This window comes from Mustela lutreola, chromosome 3, assembly GCF_030435805.1.
Source record: "Mustela lutreola isolate mMusLut2 chromosome 3, mMusLut2.pri, whole genome shotgun sequence".
NCBI classification, from domain to species: domain Eukaryota; kingdom Metazoa; phylum Chordata; class Mammalia; order Carnivora; family Mustelidae; genus Mustela; species Mustela lutreola.
The window spans coordinates 178,940,283-178,966,525 of NC_081292.1; the positions used below are offsets into that span (position 1 = coordinate 178,940,283).

Sequence of the window (26,243 nt, forward strand, 5' to 3'; positions counted from 1 at the left end):
AAAATGCAAATTAAATCAGTCCTGTTAGAGGCTTCTGAATAGAAACAACTTGTATCCAGAATCAGTGATAAGCTGCATCTTCATCCGACACGGTTTTCAAGTCCCGATTCCCTTGTCCTCTCCCTCCCTTTGAAGCACTGAACCTTCTTTTCTAAACACAACTTCTCAAAAATCATTTGAAAGCAGACATTCTAAAGCTAAAGCGTCAGAAACAAATTCTCCACCCACCCCAACTTAATTTTCAGATCACAACATCCTGACAGAGAAGCTCTGTTTAATGCCTTTCATTGTTTTACTTCTTGGCAGTTTTCCCAAACTTTATGAATAAATTTAAACCATGACAAGGAAAAACACACTCAAAACATAATGCAAATATAAACAAATACAAGAAAAGTTTGAAACAGAGCACCATATGCGGTATCTCCAAATATGGTGTGTGTGCAACATGACCAAAAGCTACAGAGTCCTGGGTCTCAGCACTCCTACTATCCTACCCAGATCTACTTCTTTTCTTTGTTTTAGCCTTGTGATCCCTAAAGGAACTAAGAATTGAAAAATAACCAAGAGGACATAAGAAAACATGGTACCTATTTTTTTTTTTTTTTGAAGTCTTGAAGTCTTGATCTGAACACATCTTCATGGTGCAACAGTACTCTTGATAATGCTCAAATACAAGACAAGCAACACATATGAAGACTTACCATGTACATACAAGCAGTGTTTTTAGAATCTTAACTTCCACAGTAACATAAAAACCTACAAATTAAATCTTAACTCACCTCAGTATAAAGTTAAATTCTCATATATCTTAGTACGAATGCCAGTATCAGAAACATTCTCTATGTTTCTGTTTTCTAGTGTAAAAAAGTTCTGTTTCATAGAAAGGATAAGGTGCCTTTTTAATAAGTTGTCAACACACACACTCTCTCACACACACATACCAGTGCAAACTATCAAGAGAAAAATCCTCATTTTGAAATGTGATACATTACACATCTAAACTAAAAGCATCAGAGTGGACAGAGTAGCTTTCCACGATTGAGGTGCTATAAATATAAACAACTCAATGTACATATGGTTGATGTAATAAAGAATAGCTTTCTATCCTTTGCTTCTTAAATCCCTTAACTTTTGGAATTGCGTCCAACTCTTAAAAAGGTCTGGACATTTTCCTAGCTTCAAAGCTAACTAGAAGACCCTGACTATTCTGAGGGTAAGCCACTAATTACCCACCAGTGCTACATTTGCTGAGATTCTTCTTTACTATTAAACATGACCCCCTAGTGCTATCTTGTTTCATGCAGCACCAATCAAACTTCCATTTTTTTCCCTAATAAAAAATAAATATATATAGAAGACGCTGTCAGGCATATATTCACAAGGTCTCAATTTCTTAAAACATAAGTATGGGTATATTTATTTCTCTCAAATGCATACAAGACAATAATTACACAGCAACAAATCTTTTATTCAACAATGATTTGATCCATAAGCGTTTGAATTTACATAATTTCACATCCATACCTTTGCATTTTTAAATACTGTAAGTAAAAAAGCCCCCCAAATAACCAGTTCTTATATTTCCTATTTATCCCTCTATACATCCAAACTTTAAAAAGTTACAAACTGAACATTATACAGAACATATAAATCATGTTTAAAAACTTGAGGTTTTAAAATCACTGTTCCCCAAAATGACTCAAAGTCCTCATGCTGACAAGTGCAGTCCTAGTAAGTTGGAAAGGGGGAAGAAAGAAGAGACAGACACCAGTTTGCTGTCTTAATGTTTTACTAATCCCATCAGTAAGAACGGCGACGTCAGAAGGAACAGGCGACGTCAGGAGAAGTAACAGCTTAGGTTTACTACGAGGAACGGGGTTTGCCTCACAGTTGGGAGACATGTACTTCAAGTATTTTCCTATTTGATCTGAGCTCCCTGCAGCAAACGATGCTGAAAGAGAAGAACTATTTTCTTCCATACATTCGCTCAATGTCCGCCTGGTAATGTGTTTTAAGCTCTTTACGTTTCAGCTTGAAGGCATCTGTCACCAGACCAGTTTCGGGGGTCCACGGTTCCGGGCTCAAACGAATTTTTACTGGAATTTCGAATTTTTCTAGACTCGCTGAGATGGTGGAAGGGTGGGGGGAAATGTAAATGCAGAGGCATAAAAAACGTGCAATTAAAATTCCTGGCAAACAATGTAACTTTTCTAAAGTCTTAGAGCGCCCATCAAAATGCACAACACCCCATGAACCTTGCTTCTAAATAAGCCATCCCTCAAAAACACTAGAAGTAAATAGATACATACAGATATGTATGAGAATTATAAAAGCAAAATTTTTTGTTTAAAAAATCTACATGGCCATCAATAGAGTAAATTAGATTAATTTATGATGCAGGCATAAAATGGAATAAAATTCAATCATTAAAAATAAGATCTACATGGTAGGGTGTATAAAGATATTTGCAATATATTGCTAGGCTTAAAAAATGCAGTTTTCGGATTTTTTTAATAGCAGATAAATGTTATGCACACAGATGTGTAGGACAACTATACACCAAGTTATTAAACTGTACAGCTCTAGAGGTTAAGATCCATGATTAAGGAAAATCAAATGCCACACACCTACGTACTGAGTTTATTATAAGGAGATCACTTTAGAAACCAAAAAGTAATAAAGTTTAAAGAGAATCTTGTCATCAAATCAGCATATTCAGCATAAGCTATGAGGACAGAATGTTTGCTTACTACTCTGTCTCTATATACTGCTGGACACCAGTCAGAGTCTCAGTCGCAGAGGGCTGGACGCAGGGAGAGGGACGGAGAGAGGGAGGGATGCAGATGGGGAGGAAAGGGAGAGGTTTTCCAGCATTCATTCAACAAACATTTATTGAAAAAAATTACTGTGTAAAGCGTTTTACTAAACACTCTTAAACACTCTTTAAGAAACACAGAATAGTTTCTGTTCTCAAGAGGTATAAAATCTAACAAGGACAAACAGAAGAACAGCTAGCCATGATTACACACACACACACACCATACACACAGGCACACTTGCTCACTAAACTGAAGGTGTACGTACCTTGGGAGCAAAAGAGATATATTAACTCTAACTTATAAACATAGATATAACAAGGTTTTCTTCTTCAAAGACTAAAGCTATTTCGGGAGAGTTCTCCTAGAGGGAAAACCACTGTGAGCAAAAGCAGCAAGGCCTGGACCTCAGAACTTATGGAATGGTTCTTGTTTTGTTGTGTTTGTATATATGTTAAAGCAAATATTTTTATTTTCCTCCCTTTTATTCTCCTATCATAATAAGTATTAAAAAGCTAACTACGTATCACTGAATAAGAGCAAAAACCGCTCAAGGGGTGTGCATCCTCTTCTGCAAAAAAGGTTAATGTATTTTCAGCTTGCTGGGCAGTTTTACTGCATGAGGCGGGAGTCTTTGTTACTGTCCTTACTTAGAAATCAACTATGCTCTCAGGAGATGTACATGGGTGCCAAGCAGACGAGCAATGATAGACTGGAAAAGTCAGTTTTATGTATCTACTAGCTTAGGCTAGTGTCCCCACTTAGTCAATAGAACTCTAACGCAATACACATTGTACATAAATGATTAAGTCTACAACCAGTTTACTTTATGTGAGGCAAACTATCCTTGATCATCTTAGCGGGTCTGGTTTGGTGGACTGAAAAGGCCGCAGGAGCAGAGCTGAGGTGTCCCCAAACAAAAACCAATTCTGCCTGTGGTCGGACTTCCAGCTGCTGCCAAACAGCCGCCCTACCGATTTCCAGCTTTGCCTATGTCAACCCCCAAAGAGCATATAAACCAATTCTTCACAGTGAGTCTCTTTATAGATAACTACTAACTGTTTCTCAGGTGTAAACCTGATACAAATTTTGCCTAAGAATGAAGCTGGATCCCTTCTTCACACATTAAAATGAACTCAAATAGACCGTGGACCTAAATGTAACAGCTGAAACTATAAAACTCTTAGAATAAAAAATAGGGTGTATCTTTGTGATAGATTAGGAATGATTTCTCAGGACACCAAAAGCACAAACAACAAAAGAAAAAAAATTACCTTTTCAAAATTAAAACTGTTGTACTTTAAAAGATACCATCAAAAAAGTAAAAACACAACCCACAAAATGGGCGAAAAGGTGTTTACAAATTGCATATCTGGTAAGGGCCTCGTGTCTAGAATACATAAAGAACTTATACAGCTCAGTAATAAAACAGCAACCCCATTTTTTAAAAATGGGCAAAGTATCTGAATAGACATTTCTCTAGAGAAGACATAAAATGGGTAATAAATACAAGAAAGGATGCCTGACATCATTAGCCACCAAAAAAATATATATCAAAACCAAGAGATACCCTACTGCATACCCACTAGGATGAGTAGAATCCAAAGGATGACAGTAACAGGTGTTTCGGGGATGTCGGGAAACTGGAACCTAACACCAGTGGGAATGATAAAATGATGCCAAAATTTTAGAAAATAAGTTTGGAAAATACTTGGAAAAAATATTCTGGAAAATAATCTAGGACTTTCTAAAAAGGTTTAACAAGGTTGACAAAGGCCTAGCAATTCCACTCTGAAGTACCTACCCAGGAGAAAGGAGCCCGTCTGCACAACCCCTTGTACACGAATGTTCACAGCAGCATTATTCAGTAACCACCAGAGCGACCGACTGCAGGCTCCCCCAACTCACACGCAAAAGGGGGGGGATAGGACACATCCATAAAGCCACTACCAGCACATTAACAGTGCAGAAAATGCAGAAAAGAGTCTTGGGCAGTTGAGGATGGGCCGGGGTGGCCAGGACCCAGCTGAGAGGAGGAGAAAAAGAGTGAACCCAGAAGACAAAAGCTAAAGGGACAAGGACAAGGACTGGTGCGTGGGGGTCATGGGAGCACATGATAGGTGAGTGCTCTGGAAGGGCCTGTGAAGTCTGCTCTTCTATCTAGCTGCAGGAAAACACAGTTGGTTTCTGAGCAGGAAATGACATCACCTAAGCCGTGTGACGGCAGCACAAGCGAACGTGAGCACGCTCTTCCCTTCCCGCCTCAGTCCTCAGTCTGTTTCACAGCCACTCACCTGAAATAGCAGCTTCAGAAAGCACTTTGAGGACCTCGTTTTCCATTTCACAGCTGTTACACAGCTCCTCCCAAGTCCCGTGAAGTCCCTTCTTTCGAGCGAGTTCTGTAAGTTCCTTTTGGTTTGGCACAACAAACCCAATGACGTAAGAATGATAACTGAAATACAGAAAGGACAAAGGGGTAAGGATCTAAATGGCACAGGGCGTGAGCTGCAGTCACGATTCCACCAACGCTGTTGTCATCGATCCACGACTGCACTAAAGAACATACGTGACGCCTATTTGGTACTTAGCACACTCACCTCACGCCACTTCTACTGCATGATTCATAGTATGTTCAAGGCTCTGATAGAGTTCCCTGCTAAATAAACCTTCATCTGATATTTAATGACAAATTTCAACTATGTGTGTTATGAATATTCCATTTATACATTTTTTTAAAGAAAATTACAAATATTAGAAAATTCAACTCTTAAAAAAAAATCAGTAATTCACATTAACAGGTTAAACAGAAATTAAAATTCATGTAAACAGAAATTATATCTAGGGGCGCCTGGGTGCTCAGCCAGTAAGCAGGTGACTCTTGATTTCAGCTCAGGTGATGAGTTCAGTGTCGAGACCAAGCCCCATGCCAGGCTCCACATTCAGTGAAGAGTCTCCCTGGGATTCTCTCCCCCTCTCTGTTTCCCCCTCCCCTGCTCATGCACTCTGTTGCCCTCAAACAAATAAAATCTTTAAAAAAGTTAAAAAAAAAAATTTATATCTCAAGAAATTTGGCAGCAAATCAAAGTAATGTGGTTACATTTACTTTTTTCTTTTGTTATCACAAGAACTGTTAATAAAAGAGCTGTAGGTACACCTGCCAATGGCAGTAAGAAATGGCAAGCAGCATCAGGAAGAGAAGGGTAGTCTGGTTAATATCACACAAGTAAAAGCCAGAACTGTACTACCACAGAAGAAAACATCTCTTGGCTAATTGAAGGGCAGAATAATTTATAATACAATGTAGTTAATCTTTAAAGTCTGTTTCAAAATTGGTTCTTCTGATACCAGATTTTATCTTTTCATAATAATTATTATGTCAACTGCTGCAGCAAGCAGCAGCACGAAGTAACTGATCATTAACACTGGCCACAGAGTAGCTGATCATTAACACTGGAGACATTACCACATAAATACTGTTAGGGAAAAATGTCACCAGAGTGCCAATCTAAATTTCCAACTCATTTCCCAGGAATACATTTCCAAGATTTTTAACTTTAAACTCTACTTCCCAGCTGCCTTGTATCATTATGGACTAGATATTATAGGAGTTAAGCCACAGCTTAACACAGCTTAAAGCAGAGCCCCTCCCAGCCTTGGTGAGGGTCCCAAGCAGGCTTAAGTCTAGTGCAAGGTAGTAGGTGTGGAGCAGGGTCCAGCTTGAAGACTATCCTCCAACTTCCTCTCTACTCCTCTATGCCCTGGGCTGTTTCTGGGAAGCTTCCCTGTGCGGAAAGACGTGTTGCTGGGGATGCCAGGACAGAAGGAGCACTGGACTTTCTTCCCCTCCCGATCACACAGGACACCGCAGTGAGATGTAAACAGAAAACAGAGAGAGAGGATGATGAGGAGGGTAAGCATCCCAAGGACAGAATCAGTTATTGGCTTTCCTGAGAAGAGGCCACTCCCAGGGACAAGAGATACGAAGGAAGAAGAGTTCTTAGTATAGTTTTAAGAAGAAGATTCATCTAGGAAGGAAATGCCAAAAACACACAAAAGGTTTGAAGTAAAAGTAACAGAATTCTACTTTCTTACCTGTTTGCATATGCACAAATGTTATCTATAAGGGAGAGGTTCTTCAGGGCTGCCTCTACTTTCCCAAGAGAAACATATTCTCCAGCCTGCAGTTTCACAAGGTCCTTCTTACGATCTGTGCAGGACAAAGGCACAGGAGGGGGCACATGGGAGCACAGAAATATCTTGAATACACATGAATATTGGCCATTCCTGAAGTAATTTGCTATCAATTAAGTTTATTATAATAGTTACACCAAAATTAAAAGTACACAGTAAATTAGGCCCTAATTTCAGTACCATTAAATAAATTCTTTCAAAAAAGAAAATCAGTTTCTGGTCAAGAGTCCCTCCAGGACTTCGAGCATGTTTTGCTGAACAGGTATGTTCCCTATGACATATTAACACCAGGAAGGAGAAGAGTTCTCAGTGACATGTGAAAGCTCATGTGCTATCTGGAGAGAAACATATCCCCTCAACACAGAATGGTAACGGTAAGGGTCAAGCCTGTCCAACCTGCTGATCTGGAAAAAATTCCCACCAAGTGAGGCCTGGGCAGAGTCTCTAGGAAAGAAAGGCGGTAGCCAAGTGCACTGGCCCTGGTAAACAACAGATAGGTAGGTCAGCCTGAACTTCCACAGAACTTGGGGGGAGGGAGGGGCTGGAGGGGGAGGCGGAGAGGTGAATCTGGCTAAAGAACAGAGGCACTGAACCGAGCCCCTAGCTGCCACTAAGAGTTTTTTAGCAGCAAAGCGGCCCAGTGAGATCAGTGCTGAAGGCTCAAGCGTGTATTTAAGGGGGACAAGCATGTCCAGAGAGAGAAATTACTTGCAACAGGGTGACAGAAGGTGTGGACCTGACCTATGGTCATGGTGAGAGGGTAGAGAGAAAAGAGTGATTTTTTTCTTTTTTTTTTTTTTCTGGTGCAAAATGGTAGTTTTATTAAACCACGGGGACAGGACCCGTGGGCAGAAAGAGCTGCTACCAGAACAGAATGATCTTGAGGCATGTTTCACCTGGTAAATCAGCAGAACATGGATAACACATGGGGAGCTCAGTGAAGAGCCTCAGCTCCTCCCAGGTTTCTAGGTAGCATGACTAGGATAGAAACACTATTAACTGAGAAAAAGAATGTTAAGAGGGAAGGCAGGGAGCTATTTTCTGCCCCATAGGTCATAGTACTCCAACTGCCAGGCCTTCCTTATCTCACAGGCAAGGCCAGGACATGGTTCCAACAGGAGAGCCGTGTCCAATAAACTTCAGATACCAAAGAATACAAAATATAAATATTCCCTACTAAGAATTTGATTCCTTCAGGGTTAACTAGTAATTAAAAATATCACTGCTATTGAACAGATTTTGAGATATCCTCAAATGTCAAGCCTTAAAATTTCTTCACAGTCTCTATTTTATATTCCAGAGATATATACAGTTATCTCTTTTGCAAAACTGTTTCAGAAACATCCATTGTCGGAGGGGTATATATACATATATTTTATATATATTAAATATATATATATTATATATATATATATTAGTTGGCTCACCAATAATCTTTAAACAACCATCAGGGTCAAACTCCCCAATATCTCCAGTACAGAGCCACCTCTGTCCATTTTCATCTTCAAAGAAATCAGCTTTCGTTTTTGCTTCATTTTTGTAGTATCCTAGTGTCACATTTTGGCCACCAATAAGAATTTCACCCCTGGGGTGTGGTTTATCAGTATTAAAGTATCCACCTAATAAACACAAAATAATTAAGAGTTAATTCTAAATTTTTATTTCTATATACATCATGTGAAAATGAGAAACTGTTAGTTTCTATATAGGAACATCTGATTTTAATCCAATTAGAGTTTCCCAAAAGGAAAGGAGGCAGACAGTATAAATGAACAAAACTCATTAATGTAAAACTAGGTGCAACATTTCAGTTGCTTACACATAAGCACTGACACTTTTAAGCTACTATTCCAAGCAAACATTACACTAAAAAAATCCAACACCTGTGGTATAAAATAATTATGTGTACTACAAGGTAAACTCCTTTAGAGACTCTGTGGAGATTCTTATATACCTGATAAAAGTACTAAATCATGTATTCAGTAAAACTCAACACTGTAAAACCAAATTACACTATATTTAAGAGATTTATGCTTCATAAAATTCAGAATGACTCCAAGTTTAAATTTGTCAACCATTTTCACTAATTCTGCTAAAAGAGAAATGAAAAATGGCATCAAACCTTCAGAATATTTATTTTGTATAAAGGAAAAGTGAAACCAATCACTAATAATCTATACGCACTGACAGAATCAAATGCAATTTTTAAAAAAGTGATTACTATTTAAATGGCAAAACAACAGATTTTATGAAATCATAGTAAAAATTTCTTTCTGATGATTATAGATTGAAATCATCAAGGAAAAGAAAAAATATGAAAAATCCTGTTTCAGAGATTAAATTTTATGATTTTTGCTTCTACAAAATAAACTTATGAGCATTCCTAATTTACTGACATCGTTTAGCAGATTTCAAGTTTTTGCCATAATTCTGCCTTGCATTCATGTAATAAAATAAGCAAAATAAAAGCAATTATAACTTTTCAGAATCATTCTTGAAACAAGTAAATCCAAGTATAGCTCTAGATAAAAGAATTCTATTAGACAAAAAACAAGCACTTGTGGGTGATTTATATCCTAAAGAAAATAAAGCACAGTTCTAACTTTAAGGTTAAATATTATACAGATTAATGATCTGCGGGGGGGTAGGAGGTCAGGGTACCAGGTGGTGGGTATTATAGAGGGCACGGATTGCATGGAGCACTGGGTGTGGTGCAAAAATAATGAATACTGAAAAAATAAAAATTAAAAAAAAAATAATGAATACTGTTATGCTGAAAATAAATGAAAAATAAATTTTTAAAAAATGTTATTACCTTCCTCCCAGTTCTTTAATTTGATTTCACAGCAAACTAATGGTGCTCCCACTCTGCCAGTATTGTAGTCCCACACTAAGATACAAATGAAAAAAGGTATTTGATTACAGTGGTGACTAAACAGCTTCATTTTTCTACCAAAGATGATGACTTATCCCAACGCTCTGACATCCCCAGAGAATCTTTAAAACCAGGAGTCAAACTGGTGAACCACAAGCTATGGGGCCCACACAGGGTTTCTTTTTATTCTGACTTGGTTATACTGACATTTAAAACTCAAGCCATTTTACACAGAAGTGTGGACCCTCCAGGAACAACAGGGCCCGCATCTCCAGCACGGCAACAACTGGGGTCCCCGTCAGACGGGTCATGCCTGCTCCAGCTCCCCTACTTGCCTGCCTTACTCCCATCACGGATCTTCTTACCTCAAGACCCCCTTCACTCCGTGAAGCTGCCTGGCTCATGAGTCTGGAGACCCTATCCTCAAGGATGATGGGTCCCAATGGTGTACACCCACTCCACTTTCTTGTCAGACCAGAAGGCTTCGCGGTACATGCAGCCTCTCCAACCTTCTCCCGTCTATCACTATTTCAGAGGGAGACCTCTAAAGCCTCCTGGACAGCAGCCTAGGCTATCATCCTATTTAAACTCATAGGTGGGAATTCAGAAGACCAAGTTGGAGATTAACTTTCAAGGATCTGGGAAAAGCACACACCACTATTGTGAATTACTATTTCATCATGTTTCCTCTTCAAAGATCATTCAAGTATCAGAAAGAAAAGGTTGATTATTTAATAACTTACAGGTTGTTTTATTTACAACATAAACTGTAACTGATTAATCACATTCAACACAAATTTTAAAAACAGAAGCCATAAGGATCCTCAGAAGGAACCAGAGAAGCACGTAATTAAGACTTATTTCCTGCAAAACAAAACTTAGAAATAGCTTCCAAAATATAGAAAAAAGGAAAATACATAAGTAGTGTACGATAAACCTGACATAAGAAAGGTACACAGAAACATTCAAGGTAAACAAGGAAAATGATCAATTAGGAAGTTTAATATCTATCAGTATCTAGAAAATATAAAGTAGTTCTTCCAAGTACTGAGAAGCAAAATAACTTTCCTCAATAAAAGGGACACATGAGGCACTCCGGGATTCAACTGGGAACCACTTGGGTAATGGATTCCCTCGTCAATCATGTCACCATGATAAACCCTAGAAATTATATTCTTTAAAGCTAAATCTGGTTTTCCTCTCATTACACAGACCACCCCCATAAACCACTTCCGAGTTTGAGCTTTAATACACATACCTCAACAACTGTACAAAACATGTTTATTTTTCTTCACAAAAAGACACTTAATAACTGAAATAAAATAAATGTATATAATACAGCCAATGCTTGTTACTAAAACTTTTTCAGAACTCTAAGTAGCTTTTAATATAACATATTATAATCTAACATGAAACTATCAATTATTGACTACTAGATGTATCCAATACATTCTAAACACTATCAATAATCACAGTACTTAGAATTTACCATCATTCTGCTACACAAATACCTTAACCACTTTTATCCTTCATGCTGCAGAAAAAACCTATTACCAAAGAATGCCTGGAGGTGCACCCCAGCCTCTTGTTGGGACACACCACTTTGAAGAACACCAACCTTCTGTAATTGTTCCCGCACCGCAAGATTCAGTCAGTCCATATCCCTGACCAACGGGACAGCAGAAACAGATATTCATGAATCGCTGTGTGGTTGCAGAGAGTGGAGCACCTCCACATAACAGAAGCCGAATATTTCCGCCTAGCAAGCCTCGGACTTTTCGGAAAATAAACCTTAAAAAAAAATAATCAGAGAATTTGAAGCTAAATGGCATTCTCCAAGTCATTCAGACTAATCTCCCAATTCTGAAATGTGAGCTTCTGAGAGTCAGGCTCACCCAAGGCTACAAGCCAATTCAAGAGATTCTCTCACCCACTACTTAAACCTTAACTTTTTTTTTTTTAAGTTTGGCCAAGTAAAGAAAGTAGCATTTTCTCTTAACTTTTCGAGTTAATATTTGAATTCAAAATTGTTAGGTTTAATTTTATACAGTAATGACAAACTCATGTTTATGGCCAGAGCAATTAGTTTTATATTATATAATAATACACATATTAAGGGGCACCTGGATGGTCAGTTAGTTAAGCGTCTGCCTTTGGCTCAGGTCATGATCCCAGGGTCATGGGATCGAGCCCCATGTCAGGCTCACTGCTTAGCAGGAGCCTGCTTTTCCCTCTCCCCCAACTTGTGCTCTCTCTCGCTATCTCTGTCACTATCTGGCTCTCTAATAAATAAAAACTTTTTAAAAATACACATATTAATACTGAATAATCCTGTTGTATCTTCATAAAATTTAGCATTAAAAGCAAAGCATTTTTTTTGCTTTTGCTTACTTCTTTGGGAATGTGTACGTATTGGGGGCACCTGCGTGGCTCAGTCAGTTAAGCATCTGACTCTTGGTTTTGACTCAGATCATGATCTCAAAGGCATGAGACTGTGAACTCGGCCCCATATCAGGCTCAGCACTCAGAGTGGAGTCTGCTTAGATTCTCATTCTCCCTCCCTCTTTACCCCTCCCTCTGCATGCACCCACACTCTAAGTATTTTTTGAAAAAGAAATGGGTACATATTTGTACAATCTCTTTAAAATTTCACTGGTTTCTGAAGTGTTTATTGTTTTAGAATGTCTGCTAAATTAAAAAAGGAAAACAATTCAAACATCTAATTAAAATGTTTCTGAAAAAAAAAGAAAAAAAATGTTTCTGAAAATACACTAAAAAAAAAAAACTCCCTATTAATCATCTTTTTTTTTAAATATTTTATTTATTTATTTGACAGACAGAGATCACAAGCAGGCAGAAGGGCAGGCAGAGAGAGAGAAAGGGAAGCAGGCTCCCCACTGAGCAGAAGCCCAAAGTGGGGCTCAATCCCAGGACCCTGGGATCATGACCTGAGCCGAAGACAGAGGCTTTAACCCACTGAGCCATCCAGGCACCATGCTTAATTAATAATCTTTATCAAAAAGGGGAAAGCGCAGGGTTTTTTTTAAATAACTCTGAAAAAGAAGACCAAGTAGCAATCATTTTTATATCTCACTCAGAAGTTAATTAAAATAAGTCAAAAAAATATAGTTTCAAATAATGTGGAGCATGTATAAACTACATTAGTACTGCCATAAAAAGGGGCACCTGGGTGGCTCAGTTGATTAAATGACTGTCTTCAGGCTCAGGTCATGATCCTGGAGTCTCAGGCCTGAGTCCCACATCAGGCTCCCTGCTCAGCAGGGAGTCTGCTTCTCCCTCTGACCCTCCCCCCTCTCATGCTCTCTCTCTCAAATAAATAAAATCTTTTTAAAAATTCCCATTAAAACAAATAAAAAGTCATTATTTAATTTCTAAATTATTTTATAACTAAATATACTCACTCAGCACTACAAAAACAAAAAATAACAGTCTGTGGTAAAACCTATCGTGAAACAGTTTAAACGCAAAACATTTACTTCTATTTGGTTGCCATTTTATATTCATAGTGAAATTAATTTAAAAACAAACACTATTTCTCAAAGTAACTAAAATTACATACGTGTCCACAGAAAATAAAAGCACACTATTAAATATAATAAAACTGTAAGTGAAACATTTTTTCAAACACTGCAATCTATTTTAATTGCTCATATTCTTATGCAAGATGAATTTTTGGAGTCCCTTTGACTTTCTAAAACCAAATTATTTCTTATAACTATCTCAATTACCTAGTCTAGTAATATGAACAAAATGGTTATGTGACACCAAAGAGAGAAGGAGTCCACTGACCTGTCACACAGTGGAGTACCATGGCCTTTGGAAATCTGTTCCATTTTGTAATTGTATGCCAGAATAAACAGATTACGTTGGAAACTACTCATTTCATTCACTTTATTCATGACGTTTTTGTAGATCCGATCCATGATTTCCTAGATGTATAAAAATGAGTTAATAAAGTCAATAATGTTATCAGCTGCCTTACATATTATATCTTAACATCAGATAAATATTTCTATCAGTATTGAGGCATTTTAGAAGATATATTATATCAGGAACAAATTTTTAAAATAGAGCCACAACTAGTTTAAAAATGAGGTTTCTGTAAAAATAATTTTTCAAAGGACAAATATACCTAGATGTTCATGGGGGTGAAGACAAAAAGAAATAAAAGCCTTAGGTCAGTAACATAATCAGTACTGGCTTTGCGTATCTTATTTATTTTGGAAAACTAAGCTTACTACATAAATGAGCAACCATTAAATAAACAACTATATGAAATGGTTTTTAAATTCTCATAACCTGGGGTGCCTGAGTGGCTCAGTGGGTTAAGCCTCTGCCTTCAGCTTAGGTCATTATCTCCAGGTCCTGGATTGAGCCCCGCATTGGGCTCTCTGCTCGGCAGAGAGCTTGCTTCGCCCTCTCTCTGCCTGCCTCCAGGTCTACTTGTAATCTCTTTGCCAAATAAGTAAATAAAATCTTTAAAATTCTCAAAACCCTATAAAAATACAGAGAGCCACATTCTTTGCTCACAAAAGGACCACAGGGTTATTTTGGTTGGTTGGTTGTCTTTTAATGCTACACTCAGAAATGTTCCCTTCTCTGCACTGCATTTTGCTTGTGAGCCCTATGACTTGAAATGGTTTTCCCTCTATAATTTTAAATTGAATTTAATTTTACATGAACTAAAAGTTTACATGAACTAAAAAGTAAAATACTACACTAAGGAAACTATACACCCACAGAAACTATCAAACTATTGGTCTTTTATATTTGGAGTAACTATGTAACTCTGCTTGGACTGGAGTACTCAGGTACTCCAGTACCTAAGTAACGATGCCCAACACTTTCAAACAAAATCAGGAGTCACATAAGACTTAAAATTCAGGAGACAGAAAATTGTTACCATCCCACTTCTACTCAACCAGGCCCCTGCCCATGCCAGGTACATTAGGCTACACAGTGCTTCTCAGGTAATTCAGAGGCACACTAAATTCTCTTGTCACTTTTTTTGGTGACTAGGCCAGACTGTTCCTGGGGACTCAGGAGGTAATGGCACAATTTGTTTAGAGGAGGAGGAAGTGGTATCAAACCTTCCACCCTACCTCCTGCCGGGCTTCAGGTTTCTACTAATATCAAACATATCATGAAAATGATCTGAATAAGAAGCGACTTAGGGAAAGAACCCGATGATGTCATAGGGAAGCTGAAACCACATTCAGTCAATTTTAAAAATAGATAAAGCTAAAAAAGAAAAAAAATAAAGACAATGAATCCAATAGAGCATTAAGGCAATATAATCAATAAGGAATAAATTCTACATTAACCACCTTGTCAACAGTTATCTTTTAGCCTAGCATTTAGGTTGTGTAGCAGATGACACATCTTTAGTACTCAACATTAATTAATGGTCAATTCTTACCGGAACAGCTGCCATCAGTGTTGGTTTCAACATGGTTGTATCCCCTTTGCTTCCTTTTTTTATTTTTGAGGACTAGAGAGAGAAAAAGTGATTCATATAAACTATTCCTTATCTCAGAAATTTGTTGGAATTCTTAGACCAAAAAGTGTATTATAAATTCATCATTATTTACTTATTGTAAAAACAAAAAAAAATTAAAAATAATTATTTTAAATGATTAACTGCCATCCTTACAATATGTTGTCATACGAATATAGAAAAATGTGTTAAAAAATTATAATTTTCTGGGCGCCTGGGTAGCTCAATGGGTTAAGCTGCTGCCTTCTGCTCAGGTCATGATCTCAGGGTCCTGGGATCAAGTCCCGCATCGGGCTCTCTGCTCAGCAGGGGGTCTGCTTCCCTTCCTCTCTCTCTGCCTGCCTCTCTGCCTACTTGTGATCTCTCTCTGTCAAATAAATAAATAAAATCTTTTAAAAAAATTATAATTTTCTTAGTATCTGAAGTCACAGACATTTAACTTACCTGATCTGCTAAAGTCTGTGGTGAAGAGTAGCCAATGCGGCATCCGTGAGAAAGGCAGACAAGCTCAGCACTTAATTCTAAAACATGGGCCAGAGGCAGATATCCAATATAAACGTCTTCCTCTCTAAAAGAAAAGGGAGATGTAAAAGCAACTGTCAGGAGTGATCTCTGCTGGAAGATACTGCAAAGCAAGCCCACCCACATGGAGAGAGGGAAGGAGATCGAGAGAGCACACGTGCACATGCATGTATGGAGGAAGGAGGGGGAGGCAGACAGATGCTGGGGGGAGAGGTGGTGACAAGTACAGTTCAACCTAAAGCCCAGAAGGCAGACATGAAGGAAGAGTCCATCTCCAGGGCCACTTGAAGACGCTCACTAATTACAAGTGTTATAGGAACAACATGCAGAAGACAGAAGAAACAGGGGCTGAGGGGCCAAAACATGAAGGGTTCTTCTACATAACAGAGGAAATCATCCAAAGAGAAGTGGTCTTTAAAAGGTAGAGGGGCTGAGTGCCTGGGTGGCTCAGTGGGTTAAAGCCTCTGCCTTCGGCTCAGGTCATGATCTCAGGGTCCTAGGATCGAGCCCCGCATCGGGCTCCCTGCTCAGCAGGGAGCCTGCTTCCTCCTCTTTCTGCCTGCCTCTCTGCCCACCTGTGATCTCTGTCTGTCAAATAAATAAAAAATCTTTAAAATAAAAAAACAAAATAAAGCTGGGGGGGGGGGGCTCCCAAATAAAAAGTTCCAACAGAATCCAAAACTGCTGGCCACAAATTTTACAACAAAGATTCCTGTTTGGAAAGTTACTTAGAAATAATAAATTATACTGTATGTAAGAAAATGTGTATGTCTGTATGTATTTCAAGAACTGGCCCCACCCCAAAAAATATGAAGGGCAAAGACTAACCCAGGAAACTACTGCTTTTAATTTTTTCTGAAAACTTATCCATTCATAAGAGAAATCTCTCCATCCCTAAATTAAGTTCCACAGTAACCTGTGAGTATAATTTCTGTTCTTAAGGGCATCAGAGGGCGCCTGGGTGGCTCAGTGGGTTAAGCCTCTGCCTTTAGCTCAGGTCATGATCTCAGTGTCCTGGGATCAAGTCCCGCATCGGGCTCTCTGCTTGGCAGGGAGCCTGCTTCCTCCTCCTTTCTCTCTCTGCCTGCCTCTCTGCCTTCTTGTGATCTCTGTCAAATAAATAAATAAAATCTTAAAAAAAAGAAAAAAAGAAAAAAAAAAAAAAGAATACCCCAGCACTCCCACCACACCATATCAGTCATCAATACGGACTCCTCTACTACCTGTCATGATCCCATCTGGCTTCCCCCTCAGTCTCTTCCCTACAGTATGCCTACCCTGCCACCGTGGCAGCGGGAATTGGCCTTAAAAATAAGAGAATGAATAAAGCTCGATAAATACTGGAACAGATGAAGTTATTTGTTCACCTGAATTATAACATGTTTAGGTATAAAAATGACTACAGGGGAGCCTAGGTGGCTCAGTCAGTTAAACGTCTGCCTTCAGCTCAGGTCATGATCCCAGGGTTCTAGGATTGAGTCCCATGATGGGCTCCCTGCTCAGCAGGGAGTCTGCTTCTCTCCTGCCTGCCATTCCCCCTGCTTGTGCTTGCTCTGTTTTTCTCTCCCTCCCTCTGTGTGTCGAATAAATAAATAAAATCCTTAAAAAAAAAGACTAGCAGCAATACTATCAACTGATTATTTAAATTAAGGAATTTAAGTCAGATCAAGTTTACACTTTTGAAGTAAAAAAGTATTGATATATAAATGATATATACATTATATAATGATATATAAAACTATATATTAAACCTTACAACAGTAACTATTTTGTAATTAATTTTAAAGTCGCTCTGATTTTTTTTTGGAGGAACTGCTTACTGCCAACAGACTCCAAAAGACTAATTTAGCCACATACCACTAAATGGCACAAACCACGTTACTGTAACAACCAGCATCAACAAGGGACGACTTCATATGCATCGACCGTGTGACATACCCCAGTCGTGGAATCCTTTCCGCCATCCCAGTTATACCAGCAATAATGTTACTGTGGGAGATCATGACTCCCTTCGGAAGTCCTGTGGATCCACTTGTATACATGATTACTGCAATATCTAAGGGCCCTGGTTTGCTAAGAGGTTTGTTTTCTGCATTGGAGAAAAAAAAAAACACTTCTGAGAAATGCAGTCATAACACCCATTTTTTTCATAATCATGTTTAATAACTCAATTTGACAACCATGAATCATATTCATTCAGAGGTCAACGAAACAGATGAAGTTCCCACACATAAGAGACGTATATTCTACTGAGATAAACAAACCATAAATCTATAATGTAGTAGGAGACAGGAAGAAAAATAAAGACAAGGGGAGATGACAGTAGAAGTATTTAGATGGAAAAGTCAAGAAATGCTTTTCTGGCACGTTGGTGTTTTAGTGAAGACCTGGACACAGTGAGGAAGGGAGCCATGGAAACCCTAGAACTGGGAGACTGTCTCAAATAGTAAATAAGTGAGAGCAAAGGCTTTGACGTAGGAACCAGGACCGTATCTGGCAAAGCCTTCAAGGCCACGCTAAAGACTTTGGATTTCACCTGGAGTAGAAAGCAATGTTGTTTTGAACAGGGGTTTGTCATCACCAGCGACAAGGGTCACTTTGGCTACCTAACTTGGGGAAGAAAGGCAACAGGGAAACAAATGGCTATTCCAACAATTTCACCATGAAGGAAGTGTGGTTGGGCTAGGGTACCCAGACACTTGTTAACAACTGTTCTCCGCCTCATGGTGGTGAAGTGGACTTGGCTACAGTCTGAATCCTGGATTCAAAGACAGTGTCCTCCACCTGCACAAACCTAAGGGCAGCAGCCCACATCCTGGAGGTGACACAGCAGGAAGGCAAAGCGAAGCGGGTCATGGGTGGCACCCCCTGAATTAATCTTAGACCGCCTCTAAGTGTGGACTTCTTAAATAAGTGGCAGAAACAATTTTAAATGTATTGCTGAGTGAACCTTCCTTTCCTACAGGCACAGATCTATTTCATGACACCGCGTTATCTTCATTCCAGTCCCTACTTTCTAGCCGGCCGTTCACTCCTCCATCCCACGCAATTCCCCACCACCTCCTAGCAACTGCTCTGGGGTGGGCCTCCCGCAATGCCTGTGTCATCCGTTCCTCCAGGGCACCTGCTCCTGCCGCCGACGCCTGCCTCCGAGAGGCTCCTTCATGCGCCCTCATGACACACTGCACACCTCCCTCCTTCCTCTGACCCACCCTCAGTTGCTTTGGGAGACATGGCTTTCTGTGGGTGACCTCACCTTCTATACTTATAACCCAACTTCTAGCTTCTAAATCTCTAACTCCAAACTTATCTCCAGAGTACATGCCACTCCCCACTAAATATCCGTGTCTGAATGTCCCCTAGCACATAAATGTCCAATGGTAATGTCAGCAAAACCCCATTCCCAAGCTGAGTGCTTACATCTAATTTATCACTGAGTTTGAGTTTCCAACTATAAAGGAAATATCGTCCCAGCATCCCAGCAGCTTTTAGGATATTCCTTGATACCCATACGCTTTCTAACACTTTGAGACTTATCTGAGAGTAGGAACTTCCAGCATCACCATGCCTAATGTTCAGGCGCATTATAAAAAGATGCTCCCTCTGGAAAAAGGCAGAGTTGGAGCAGGGAACGAAGGAGGGGATCCAGGTCTAGCCACTCCAGCTATCTGTACATAATTACAGATGATCCACATAGTACTAGTTTAATGGCACTGTTTAGAAAACTAACTTCAAACCACTGAAAACTATCTCAAAAGAGAAACGGGAAACCTGTATAATGTTCTCCCTTTAGAACAATAAACTAATGTGTGTATTCTTCCTTAAACACTACTTTGAAAGGAGAGAAAAGTATAGCTAGAGTGACCTTACTTCCCCCAAGTGATGGGTCTAGAAAATTATTTGTTCCTGATCTGACTTCAGGATCTGGAACCACTCCAGAGAACACAGTCACTGCAAAATGACCAAAAGAACTGGGAAGGTGCGCCATACCTGTGCTGGCCTTGGCTCCCAGAGCCTGCACCGCAGCCATCGTGTGAACAATGACGCCCTTGGGAAACTCGGACCACGTTGGTGGCTTACCATCCACAGTGATGATATGCCTCAGGCGTGGGACTAACGAAACTATATCCTGGAAAAACATAAGCACTTAGTATGCTCTTCGCTGCTGTTCCTCAGGAAACAACTTAGCAAACAGTCTGGGACACAAGAAAAGTAGTTTACCTTAATCTGTGAATTACTAATTTCTCACCTTCAAAAAAAAAAGGTTAGGGGGTACGCTGGTATGAACAGCACTCTTTTCAATGGAGAAACTGGTCTGACATTTCCAACAGCTATTTTATAGCATTAGATTTACTGTGTATGCCCCTGTTCTTAGGTAAAATCTTAATCAGCAATGTCACTTCCTTACAAAATAGGCATATAAACATAGGCCTCCTGAAATACAGAGTAACCACAAGTCCTAGGTTTTTATGAGGCTCATAAAGATATGTGGGAAGGGGGGAGGGAACTCACAAATCTGGGTATTAAAAAACCCAGCAGATATTACTGTTTTTACTGGAAGTCATCTAGACACTTTCAAAACTTCTTTCTCCAACAGTTTATCACAGAAGTCTCTTTCTTCCCTTTAAAAAATCCTAAAAATTCATAATTACTCAATGCTTCAGAAATAAATGATTACTTTAGAAACAACCCTTAAAAATTATAAATTTACTGAAAACAGACTAGAAAACAAATGAGCGTAATAAAGAAAAACGGTAATTCCTTCACCTTGGATACCATGTTAATGATCTGTAACTCTGCACTACTTATACATAAATATGTATGAAATCTACTTTTTCTTTTCTAAAGGCAAGGAAGAAAGTAAGGTATTCCTAAAAGTTTACAAAAATATTCAGGATTTTAAAGATCATAAAAGTATCAGTATTAGAGCTCATGACAATGAGAATGCTTAAGTGCTGGACAGTTATAAAGTAACCACAATCCTCACCTTCAACTTTGTTTGCAAGAGTTCTTTACTGGTAATGATATTGGTCACTTCTGTTTCGTTTAATCCATGAACAATAGCTGGGCCTCCTAGAGTAGCATACAAGGTAACAACTACAGGGAAAAGAAGGGCAAAGTCATGTATTTGCACATTTCATGAAAGTGCTACATGTGAAGTCTCTGGAAGTAGTCAGGAATTCTAATGGTATACTGAACACTAAATTGTCAGATCCACAGTTTATTATGTAACTGTGCTATTAGCTAAATTATTTCAATATGCTAATAAATATGTCCACTCATCCTTTCTTACTTCCTTCAAGATTTCCAATATCTTTTATTATGTAACTGTGCTATATGATTAGCTAAATTATTTCAATATACTAATAAATATTATGCCCACTCACTTACCCTCATCTACTTCCTTCAAGATTTCCAACATTTTAAAACAAAAATTTTACGTTTTATTTCACCTACAGACATTACTCTGAGAGGATGCCACAATGGAAAGAATTATTTCTGACTCCTAAAATGTCAAGCCTTAGTTGTTAAATACTCAGTACTAAAATATGAAAAAGAATAATAATGTAGATAAAGATAATGTACTGAGTATCAGGTTGAAGGTGTTATGGGTTAAGAAAGTAACATCAAGAGGTGGTAGTACGGCTTATTCTAGTAGAAAACTTGAGAGAAACATTCTTAGTCATACTGAAATTTAATCATCATCATGTGGACTTTTATTTACTTGCTGCCTAGCTCACAGAAGTCAGACTTAAAGTGACTTTAAGAGGTAATTATTTTGAAGCTTCCCAAAAAATGCAAGCTATAAACCCAAGTCTATGAAAACAAAACGGTTTGTCAGTTTAAAAAACCAGTGGAGACATTTACAGCAAGAAATCTGATAAAAATAGCTCTTCTGTTCCATCTGAAAGGTAAGACAATGTCCCTAATTAACATCCCATTATGGCACCAAGATCTGTGAAGTAAACTTCAGAACTACCTCAAAGTCTGGGGGCATCTGGATTGCCACTTAAACCACGGTATAAAAAATCCCCAGTCATTTCACCTGGCTCATGGCTCCGAGTAGTGCAGTTTTAGAGGTCAACTGCTACTACCAAGAGAAGAGGGGACAAAGTGACACTAACTTCACAAGAGGATTCCTGAGAGAACCAGCAGCATAATCAAGGACCCACAGGCCTGGTCAGCAAGGCCCCACGGCCTCTATTAACAGGCCTACACGAACTACACAATTTGTTCCAAAGTAGACCTAGAAGTTGTAACAGAACGGTCCCCTGATTAGATGCAAGGTGGCAATTAACTTCAGAATTTTAATTTCTAGATAGTGAAATATTTATAACAACATCCTCTCTCCTACACAGATCAGAAAGCCCACGTACGCTGAAAATTATACATAAAGCACGCCTGCGCAGCAATCATCCATTCGGCTCTGGTTTCACAGAAGATGGCGATGTTGGTCTTTGGTTTCTGACCCAACATCTGTAAACCATTTCCAAAATTAAAAGCTCTAATGAAGACATCTTCATAGGACAGCCAATTATAGTTTCCAAGAATAACCTGATAAAATAAACACAAAACATACAAATACCTTTTAATATAACCAAAATATTACTTCCTAGGAAGAAGCCAAGATTTGTTCCAAATTTAATGACAAACCAGTTATGTTTGCATGTCACTTAACTATTTTTTCTAACACAAAGCTAGAAAGTAAATTTCAAATTAAAAACTTCTGAAAATTAGTTTTGTTTTTATATTTCCTATGACCAATCTTATGCTAAATCTTTTATTGTGGGGGGGGGATTCTTCAGAGTTTGATAGGATTTTAAAGGTTAGCTTTTTTGTCAAAAGCTTATATATCAATAATTCATTTATACATCATTTAAACAATTTAGATGTTAGCTTAAAATTTAGCCTAGTACCAAGTATTGATACCAAAAATTTACTTTCCCCCCTACTTATGAATTCCCAGATTTCAGTATCAATATGATTTATGAACAGAAACTGGCTAGACCCAAGATAACAGACATATTTATGGCTGTTCAATGTGAATGGTTCTCTTCTGTACTGAACTCTAAACAAGTCTCTGTTTATGCAGCCTCCAGGACTAGTTTCAATATTCAAAGTCTTTCTGTTGAAGCCTTAAATGCCCACTGACACCACTGGGCTTTCAACATTTCATTTGTGCTTACCATAAGTAAAGGTAACATTAAGTGTTCATTAGTTATAATCCTCTTTAAAAACTGGCTAGCTTACTTTTCTTTAAGATTTTCTCCAACTGAGACCATAAATCCCCAATTACATACAGACTGCATTAAAAGCTCCTCACGCGCTCTCGCTCGCGCGCTCGCTCTCTCTCTCTCTATATATATAATTTCCAAACATGGCTGTTTCACTCATATGTCTCATATACCTTAACCAAATTCATTTCCAAAAAAGCATCCAACATTTCAGAGAGCTCTACAAATAAGAGATTGGATAAAATTGTGGCAGAGGCGAGGGGGGGGGGGGGGAGCAGGCAGAGAGGATATATACTGCCCTCTAGTGTCCTATTCCATAATGGACTTAGGGAATAAAGTCTGTCTTTGATGGATAAGGCAACTGGATTTAAAGTATTTATTTAAATTCACAAGTACCAAACTCTCACCCTGCTCTGCACCCCCATGAAATGCTCGGCACGGGGAGCTCCAGTAACTTCAAAAGAAGCTCTGTGAGGGTGAGAAGACAGATGAGAACTTGACCAAAATGTGCATGAACTGGATTATAATTAAGAATTTTATACTCCAAAGATCAGCATGAACTACCTCTTAAGATTCTACAACCTAAATGATGAGCTTTGTAAGTTTCAGAGAATGTATATACTCTGGAAGGTATTATCTATATAATCCAAATCTTTAAACCCATATGATAGGGCCACCACTGACAAAGAAATCAAATCACAGGGCACCTGGGTGGCTCAGAGGGTTAAGCTTCTGCCTTCGGCTCGGGTCATGATCCCAGGGTCCTGGGATCGAGCCCCGCATCGGGCTCTCTGCTCAGCAGGGAGCCTGCTTCCTCCTCTCTCTGCCTGCCTCTCTGTGTACTTGTGATCTCTGTCCAATGAATAAATAAAATATTAAAAAAAAAAAGAAAGAAATCAAATCACGAGTTTAATTCAAATGTAACTAAAGGGAATTTCACTTAATTCTTCAAACCACTGAATCTCCTAGTAGTGATCTTTCCCATAAGGATTACATTTCAAGGCCTCTACCTATCCCCTAATTTTTACTTTTGCTGGAAAAAAATCCCAATTCTAACTCTATCCCCCATGGTTAGCTTAAACCTAAGATTAAACTCATTTATTTATTCCCTGTCCATACGGCTGAAGAACACCCAACTTCATTCTATCCAAGATCATAGATCTCACCACCCAGGAATCCAATAAGGACTCCCCGATCTACTCATTTTCTCACCCTCTGAAATGGCTACTTGAAACCTTCTCTCTACTCAAATATCCTCTACCCCCAGTCCAGGTGATAAGGTGATAATACTGTCTCAAACATCACTGAGAAATTAGAAATTCAACAGAAATGCCCTTATCTTCTTAGCTCCAAGTTCAATAACCTACACACATCTGTACTCCTATGCTTCGCAGTCCCCCCCTTATGGTATTATAATGGTTGAAGTGTCCCTAACAAAAGCCAAACTTAGAAGAACTTTACTTCAAAGCACTTCCCAAATTTCTATCTCCAGACACCTCTACTTCCACACTCAAGTTCAAAAACCTTGTGCTGGCCTACAAAGCCCTAACAGACCTAGCCATGCCAGTGTCTCTGTGCTCCCATCAAATCCTCTTCCCCAGACTTACCACCCCTAACTCATGACTTCCTGTAAATACAACTTTGTCCTTTCTGTCCTTCAAACAGGTTGGGCCAAGGCAGGAACTAGAATGAGGTAAGAGAGGTACCACGGGCACAAAATTTAGAGAAGTACTCACTCTCAGGATTTCAATACTTTCTTCAACTTTGTACCTCAAGTGCCTCACCCAACTGGGTTTATTCGTTTTAGAGCCAGTGGGCACACACCTTGTCCCACAGTATGGAAGGTTCATTACCCAGATCTTCGCAAAGCTGACTCCCCTGCTGTGGGCATCCACTTTAGCCATAACCTACCAAGAGAGGCTACCCCTAATCTCCAATCATCTTTATGTCTTCATACTAGTTATTTCATCTGTTAACTTATTACTGTCTCTCTTCCTCCCATACAAATATAAGACCCATGAGAAGAGTAACTTCTGTGTCCTATTCATTACTGTCTCTCTAGTGCCGAGAACAAAGCACCTAGCATAAAGTCAGCACTCAGTAATTATTTGCTATACACATGGAATGAACAGTGTAATTAAACACCATTTCAATTTACTTTGGGCCCTGAGAGAGTCTTCTGACCCCTTTTTCCTCCAGGAGCCTCATTTTTTTTTTAAAAAGACTGCTCTAAAAAAAAAAAAAAAAAAAAAAAAACCGTATCCATTTAATCTTTTAACCTCTAGAACTACTTCTTTTCTGGTCTCCATTCCACTGCACACATCCCTTGCCTACTACCTCTTAAATATTCTTGCTCATGAGACACAAGTATGTTCAATTTTTCCAACTCTGAGTGAGGCAAGGGAATGACTCGAGTGGCTATTGGAAATGATGACCAACCATGGCACCCCTGAGCAGATTCCTCATTTGCAGAGGTAGGGGGAGAGTTAAGACTGGCCCTATGATTGATCACTTCCCTGTCTCATATTTAATTGCTTGTATTTTTAGTCTAGGACAGGTGTGACAATCACATGGCTAAACATCAATGTTACCACTCCGCCCACCAGTGCCCCAGAGGAACTTAATCATTTACTTTGTTCAGGAACAGATGAATTTAGATGCTTTGACGATGCTAATGATGAGGGCCTCTTACCTCAGAAGATAAACTATAAAAATAAAACCGAGATAACATAAAGAACATTCTGTAAAATGAAAGCAAACAAATATTTCACCATTCAGGAACCTGAAGAATGAGAATTAATAACGATCAAGTTTTCAGGTAGCTGAGGTATTAAACAGTGCAAAAACGAGGCCTTTCTTTTCTTGGAGCCACTTAGAATAGAAATACTTCCAGTTACACACTTCCCTGCTGTCTTCAACCAAGTGCCCCCAGCTTCATGGAACCTTTCTCTATGTTAATGAAGATTATTACAGTTCACCGTGAGGGAGCCAAGGGGTGAAAATCTTCAGCAAGTCTGGATGGTTGGTGGTGATCATGAAGAGGAGGAGGGTGGCTAAGCTTTGCCAATGTTCACTCTGGGCTAGCA

At 38.9% G+C, this 26,243-nt stretch overlaps 1 protein-coding gene across 3 annotated transcripts in view; it reads right to left on the minus strand.

The window, feature by feature from the left end:
• Positions 1-611: 611 nt before the first annotated feature.
• ACSL3 (acyl-CoA synthetase long chain family member 3) overlaps positions 612-26,243 on the minus strand; it is a 67,811-nt gene continuing 42,179 nt past the window's right edge. For all 3 annotated transcript variants that reach the window (XM_059167905.1, XM_059167907.1, XM_059167906.1), the window contains 13 exons: positions 22,300-22,477; positions 20,910-21,019; positions 19,913-20,051; positions 17,861-18,011; positions 15,845-15,968; positions 15,323-15,394; positions 13,693-13,832; positions 11,501-11,673; positions 9,823-9,897; positions 8,435-8,626; positions 6,909-7,023; positions 5,111-5,268; positions 612-2,123 (listed from right to left, as the gene is read on the minus strand). In XM_059167905.1, the coding sequence (XP_059023888.1) occupies positions 1,966-2,123; positions 5,111-5,268; positions 6,909-7,023; positions 8,435-8,626; positions 9,823-9,897; positions 11,501-11,673; positions 13,693-13,832; positions 15,323-15,394; positions 15,845-15,968; positions 17,861-18,011; positions 19,913-20,051; positions 20,910-21,019; positions 22,300-22,477 (1,785 nt within the window). In that variant the 3' untranslated portion in view covers positions 612-1,965. The remainder of the gene's footprint in view (positions 2,124-5,110; positions 5,269-6,908; positions 7,024-8,434; positions 8,627-9,822; positions 9,898-11,500; positions 11,674-13,692; positions 13,833-15,322; positions 15,395-15,844; positions 15,969-17,860; positions 18,012-19,912; positions 20,052-20,909; positions 21,020-22,299; positions 22,478-26,243) is intronic.